Source organism: Papaver somniferum, chromosome 6 (assembly GCF_003573695.1).
Source record: "Papaver somniferum cultivar HN1 chromosome 6, ASM357369v1, whole genome shotgun sequence".
Classification (NCBI taxonomy): Eukaryota; Viridiplantae; Streptophyta; class Magnoliopsida; order Ranunculales; family Papaveraceae; genus Papaver; species Papaver somniferum.
The window spans coordinates 148035445-148042677 of NC_039363.1; the positions used below are offsets into that span (position 1 = coordinate 148035445).

General features: G+C 38.9%; 2 protein-coding genes across 2 annotated transcripts; one reads left to right on the forward strand and one right to left on the reverse strand.

Annotated features, from left to right (window-relative positions):
- The first annotated feature begins 2405 nt into the window (after positions 1–2405).
- Positions 2406–3902, forward strand: LOC113289743. The gene is made up of 2 exons (XM_026539108.1): positions 2406–3144; positions 3465–3902. Exons 1-2 carry the CDS (start codon positions 2635–2637, stop codon positions 3510–3512), a joined length of 558 nt encoding a protein of 185 aa, XP_026394893.1. The 5' UTR covers positions 2406–2634; the 3' UTR covers positions 3513–3902.
- A 335-nt stretch (positions 3903–4237) lies between these two features.
- Positions 4238–6104, reverse strand: LOC113289745 (bidirectional sugar transporter SWEET2a-like; the record flags this gene model as incomplete). The annotated part of the gene is made up of 6 exons (XM_026539109.1): positions 4238–4613; positions 4710–4829; positions 4975–5133; positions 5217–5433; positions 5525–5561; positions 6065–6104. Coding segments are annotated over 6 exons (687 nt in total), but the record flags the coding sequence as incomplete, so codon positions are not given.
- Positions 6105–7233: the final 1129 nt, after the last annotated feature.

The window sequence follows — 7233 nt, forward strand, 5'->3', positions numbered from 1 at the left end:
TTGTGGATGGCATGGTGGTGCGGTTGGCATGGTTGGCATGCCTTTGGCGCGGATATGTGGCTGGCATGGCATGCCATTGGCACGGTGGTGCGGCTAGCATGGTTGGCATGCCTTTGTCGCAGAGACGTGGCTGGCATATTGGCACGGTGGTGCGGCTGGCATGGTTGGAATGCCTTTGGCGCAGAGTTGTGGCTGGTATGACATGCCATTTGCACGGTGGTGCGGCTGGCATGGTTGGCATGCCTTTGACGCGGAGATGTGGATGGCATGGCATGCCATTGGGACGGTGGTGTTGCTGGCATGCCGTTGGCGCGGAGTTGTGGATGGCATGGCATGCCATTGGCACGGTGGTGCGGCTGGCATGGAATTCCATTGGCACGGTGGTGCGGCTGGCATGGTTGGCATGCCTTTGGCGCGGAGTACTGGCTGGGATGGCATGCCATTGGCACGGTGGTGCGGCTGGCATGGTTGGCATGCCTTTGGCGCATGAATATGGCTCTTAGGGTTTAGCGTGTCGAAACCCTAGTTTAAAATATATGGCCCGCGTGATTGGCACGTTTGGCTAGCATGCGCGGCTGGCATGTGCAGAGATGATGCCAGTCAGTACCTAGGGCTCTGCCGTGGAGCATGGCATATACATAAAAAAAAGGTACCCCGGTAATTTTACGCAGACATGTTGAATGGTTCAATAAATGTGTTAGTGGTGACATTATTACTCAAGTGTGACGTCACTGTTTGACTAAGGTTTTACGATTTTAACCCTAAACTAAAATACACCATCAATAACGGAAATTCAAAATTTTCATCAGGAATGTGTTAGGAAATTTTTATATGCTTTGGGAAGAGTTTGGGCATGAATATTAGAAGGACGTCCAGTGTTTTCTTTTTCATCTTATCAGTTTGGGCATATGTATATTTGGGGAGATAAACTACGTGAGTAACAATCAAGGCAAGAATCCTTTCTATAAGGCTCTATGGAATCTCTTTATTCTTACAAAAGTTGCATTTTTTATTTGGAAGTGTCATGTTAAATCTGTTCTTGCTAGGTACAATAATACTCATGACTCTCACTGCAGCATGTGTAATTCTGGTCAGATAGAAACCCCCGAATATATTGTCTTTCATTGTTTGTTTGCTAGGTCAGTTTCGGCTCTAACTCCTTATGCAGATTTAATTGAACGGGATAGTGCTTCCTCTATCAGTATTCATGATTGGGTCTTCAAGTGGACCACTGATAACACTTTGAAAGACAATGCATGTGATGTTTTTACTATTGCCTAGAGCATATTGAAAGATAGATGTTTACACACTTTCCAGGGGAAAGCTCTCAATCATCACACTACTGCTAGATTAGCACTTAAACTAGTCATTGATACTGAAACTTACTTAAGAAATGATACTTCTCCTTCTGCCCATTCCCATGATTTTATAGAAGAAAAAAAAATTATCTTCTGTCACTGCTTCTTTATCAGAAGATTGTGTTATTCTTTTCAATGATGCAGCTTTTGATAAGGATACTAAAATCTCTGGAATTGGTCTAATCTTGATAGATATCTCAGGTAGCTTCATTGGATGCAAGCTTAAGGCAGGGTCAGTAAGGAATGCTGAAGAAACAGAAAGTCTGACTATATTGGAGGCAGTACAATAGGCAAAAGAGAAAAGCTTGCAGCAAGTTTGCTTTATTAGCGATGCCAAATTAGTGATTGAGTCTCTGAACTCACTTTCTAACCAGTTATACTGGTATAATAAAACAGTCATAGATGACTGCAAAACTTTAGCTTCTAATTTTCGATTTTAATTTCTTAAAGCGAAATCATATTATTCTGGCCGATCAAGTAGCCAAGTTTAATAAAAGGTCTAGATTATAAGGGGAATGGTGGGGAAATGTCCCAAGTTTCCTTAATCCTTCAATGTAATATTCCTTCTTAGTAATAAAAAAAAGTTCTTAGCAAAAAATTTTTTACTAGAAGGGTAACATTGGGTGCATGAATGATGAACCCACATCCCCGACTTAAAAGCTATGTGCCTGAGGGACACAAGGGTTCATACACTGTATTGGTATGTCGATTTTTGGTCCCACAGTACCTCCTTATCCAAAACACCATTCAGGTCCATGTGCCTCTTCCTAGGGTGATTAATGGATTCATAAGCTGCACTTCTGAAACTGAGAGAAAACAGTAAGCAGAACCAATTGCATTCAAACTCAAGGTATGGGCACCTAGCAGCTTTAAAACACCGATCTATTTATGAAGAAGTTAAGAACCGAATTCTCAGAATTAACTAATGAAAACTGGGTAAAATATTAACCAGTCTTGTGGGGTGGTACGATCAAACACTGGAGTCTACAGTTTGATCCCAGGTCTCCATGGATTGCTGAACGGCTATTAAAAGAATGTACCATAGATAGTATTATTATAATAGTAGTATCCCAGATGGATATGGATATGGTGGTGAATAGCATGGATGCCTCACCTCAAAATTCAATAGTTTCTGTTATCAACTTATTCTATTGTAAATGCTGGCATATTAAAGGAACCAGTATATAGCTACAGCATGTTACTACTGTAGCAAACTTGATATACTTCCACCACCTCTCCCTAGAGACTACTACTAGCCTATACCTAAGTAGATACCATGGATGCCTTATGGAATTTGGAAGATAAATGGAATATAACAACCCAAGAAGCATTTCTTATCTTTATATGTTCTGCTTTGGCTGTTATTGGCCTTTGCACGACTGCAATCCTGAAGAAGAGAAAAGAGAAGAAGAATGGAGTTCAAGGAAGGCAATTTTTAGTGGAGGAATCTGGATCTAAAGGTATGACAACAACAAATTGGTCTGAGTCGAGTTTGCGCTGGGTCTCGATGAAGAAAACCTTGATAAGTAATGTTCGATGGAGTGGAGCAAACAAGTGGGAGGATGGTGCATGTAGGACTTCGCGACAGACTAATGCACCTCCATTGTTGTTAGCTGAAGGAGGTAGTGTTGCTTTGGAATTTGGTTGTTGGAGTCATAATTCAGATTCACCTGTTTGGCAAAGACCAATACTAATGGGAGAGAAATGCGAGGTCCCGAGATTCAGTGGGCTAATTCTCTATGATGAACAGGGGCGATCACTTCACAAGTCTGAGTTACTGCAACAGGTGAGTTTCAACTTTCAATACCCTCCATCAAATTTAAACTGAATGTTTGTAGCAATTTAAAATTTAAGGTATAAGATGCCTTCACATGGTGCAGAAAAACCGATGAGTGCTGATAGCTAGAGACAGAATTCATGAACAATAATAGAGAAATGAACTGATACAAAACAGTCACCTTACTAGTGACGTAAGGGGATTTTACTGAAATCGCCTAGGATGGAAACAGAAACTGTTTCATGAAAATGTTTGAATTGTCTGTTTTGTTACGTCTGAAGTAAAGTAAAACTCTACTGACAAGAAACTTTCACTCTGGTTATGTGCAGGATACAAGCACAGCACCAATTGTAACTACTCTGCGGGACTTGCTATAAACAACATCTTAGTTCCTCACTGGTGGATGAAGATTCAGATAATTTCTGATAGGCATAATACTGATGTAATTCCTAAAGTTCAACTGTCCAGTTTTTCTTGAGTACATGTGTTTTCTAAAAGAGTTGGACATAATGGTACATTAAGTGGCACAATGTTAATGAAAGATGAACCACTCTTGCTCTCTTTTTTGCTCACAGGAACATAATTGTGTAATTGCTGAATTCCCAGTATAAGAAGTTCAGATTTTCCATTACCAGGGCACTTTACACAAGAAATAAACTTGTCTTCTCTAAATTCAGGTCTTACAGACTTTAATCGACCATAGATGCATTCATGAAAGGATAATTGCTAATGTAAGATGCAAAATGATAGAAAATCGAATTTCCATTGCGAAGCTCTAGTACAAGATAAAAAAGAAACACAGAAAAGAAAAAGACTCAATTTTATGCAAGAGATACACAGAAATAAAGAAAGGTTGGATTCTTGAGGCATAGATAAGAGCAACTCAAATTGGTGGTTTAAGGAACTATATTAGGAAAGCTTCTAGTATTTACTGGGAAAGGGTCCTCGCAGTGGCAAACAGGAAACATACTCTATCATCACACAATCATGTCTTCTGATCTGACGATCTTACATTCTGCTTACCGGCCTCATAATATCATTTGAGCCTTTTCCAATGTGGTACTAAGAAGAAGAAAAAAAAAAGCAGAAAAACAGAGACAAGTTGCAAAGATGGTAAACAATCTTTTATTTTCATCATCTTTCCAGGACTTCACAAATATGCTGTCAACTCTTAATACACAAAAAAATACACTCATGGGAGCAAGAATGGTTACAGGAAGAATTTCATCTGGAAAGTTTGCAAGTTGCAAACTTCTCCACTCAAGAATAATGCAAAGCATTTCATAAATAGCAAGACAAAAGGGCTACGAATTTACAATAAAGACAACTGACATTTACCTTTGCATCTATTTCAAACATATTCATCAAGCAAAGGATGGTATCAAGGGTTCTCTTGAGCCGTCACCAGACATTCTGCTGTAGTAAGCATAAAGTGACAGTTGTATTGCCCCAAGAATGGTTCCTATCCCATTTGGCAACTGCAAGTGAAATGGTAGTTTAAGGAATCAATGATAAACATATGTTATCAAACTTAAAATATCAGCAACCATTAATAAATTTTAAAGGGTGCTCACATAAATGAATAGATCTGATTTCAACACCCCATAAGTGAGGAAAGAGATGCTCATCAGGAAGGTCGCAAGGGAAAGATAGAAAGGCATGAACTCGACACTCTTAGTCCGGATCACCAAATTCTGACAAAAGAATGTGAAGTAAATATCAATACATAAACCAAAATCAGATAAACTGAGCCGTGACACATGGAAACAAGTAGGGGATGCACATATGATTGAAAGTGAAAAAATGGAACTCGGAAAGCAAAGCTGGATATAAACATACAATTACAAATAGTGGGGAAGCAAACATGGATATGAGAGAAGCAACACTCAAGCATCCAACAAACAACTGTCGCGTGTGAGAGTCGAAAAACGTCATGCTCACATACGCTATGACCGCAAATGCACCAAAAACGGCAAGCAACAGTCCCAACATTCTCATCTGCCAGCAACATTCGGTGTCACAATCCAATATCAAAGTGATCATGGACCAAAACAAAATACAAAATTAGATATGAAGCTTACCTTTTTCCCTTTATCCGCATACACAATGAAGAGGATTACATAGACTAATTGAAAAACTGCCCCTACAGAATTAACTGTAGCCACCAATATGATACCAGGCGATACATGTGGCAATCCATACCAGAGACAGATCAAGCAGTTCAGGAGTGTATATATGTAGGGCAGTCCCGAGAACTGTTCCGTCGAACGGTTTCTCACGATTCTACTGAATGTGGGTCTGATGGAGAAACAACATTTTGCAAAATTCTTCCATGTTTTTTCGACATCAGAAATATAAGAAATAGAATCAAGGAGGAACTCAAACCTACATTGGAGATGCAAACAACACGAACGCAAATAGGTTCCCTGAAATCAACAAGAAGTGTATTAGGCAGCCAGCAGGAAACTTATCAGAACATACAGTTTGCAAAGGATAGCAAAAACAATTTTATTAATGGAGAGCAGTGTTGTCAACACACTAGTTGAAGAATATGATTAGGTTCAAAGATAACCAATTCTACTGCTAAACCATGAGAGACAAAGTCAAACCATATATTGGCAGCAAAGAATCTAATATGCATTCATTTTCAATCTACAACTGAATATTGTCTCTTCTTCTTCTTCTTAAAAATGATGGATAACAACACAGTTACTTCTGAACCAGTACAAGGATACACATACATTAATGTTCATCATCAATACAAAATTCCAAATGAATATACCACCAAATTGACGAAGAATCACATCACAAAGAAATGAAAAGTGCTCAAAAATCAAGAATTCAAATATGAAAACCTAAAACCATTTCAATTTCCAATTGAACACAATTCATAGAGAGATGGAAAAGAAGAGAGGAAGAGGAAGAATACCTGCGACTCCAGCTGCATCGCTGAAAAGTGAGTGAGTGAGTAGAAGAAATCATGAAAATGGATTAAATGGGCACAGAATACCAAAAATATACAAAATCTATTCGAAGATTAAACAAAAAAAAAAAAGTTAAAACTTTTGCAGAGAGTTTATTTGTCTGTCCGTGTTTTCTCGATCTCTCTCCCTATGTATTTGTTTAGCTCAAAAAAAAAAATAGCACGTTTAATATAATTCTGTACAGTTGGAGGAGTCTTGAAGGAGATTGGGGAGGAAGGATATCTCTCACTCACTCATTGACATTGATTTAGTTGTTGTACTTGTTAATTACTGTTAGGAGAATTTGTTAATAACCGTCCATCTTAATTAATTTCTTTATCATCACGATTATCATTCCAATCAAAAGTGCTTGGCTGGAGGGCATCAGATAGAGACGTAGACTAGTCAAAGTCTAAGATACCCCCAGAAGATTCGTATTCGTTTGTGATGATTTTCACAACCTGGACTATGGACAAAATCATTTTGTACCACACTACCATTATTGCTTATTATTGCTAATTTTGGGTAGCTAAGGTCTTTTTATTAAGCTAATATTATTTGTCCCATTGTCTTTTGCAGAATCTGATAACTAGTCCATAACTCCATATCTAAAATGAGCCACATATTCAATTTGACCCCCTTTTACTTGGCATTTAATGACATGCCATCTATACCTTCGTACTATGCATGCCTTATCCGCGGATGCAGATGTTTCTATATCCTTGCGACCAACACCTTAACTGACAAATTAGCCGAGTAAATTCTAGTTTTACCGATGGCTGGGTCCTCTGAAATATCTCGTGCAACACATTTGTGGGATTCACTCAACTCAAAAACCCAGCCTCTACTCCTGCGTGACACAGTCCTCGGTCAATGAGCACGGCTGCTGGCCGAAGCACTCCATTTTTTCTTCCCTGGTTTTGCTCAAATTCAACGGTGTCTGTACTACATGACCTTGGATTTGGACAGTGTCCTAGCTCGTAAACTTTAGGAACCAAACTACTCTAAAACAAACTCAAATGAAGCATATTATTGTGTGTACATATCTCACCATCAAACACGTGTATATAGGAAGATACGTGGAAAGCATGCAAGCCAACACATCAAAACATGATGTACCGCGGAACACCAAATA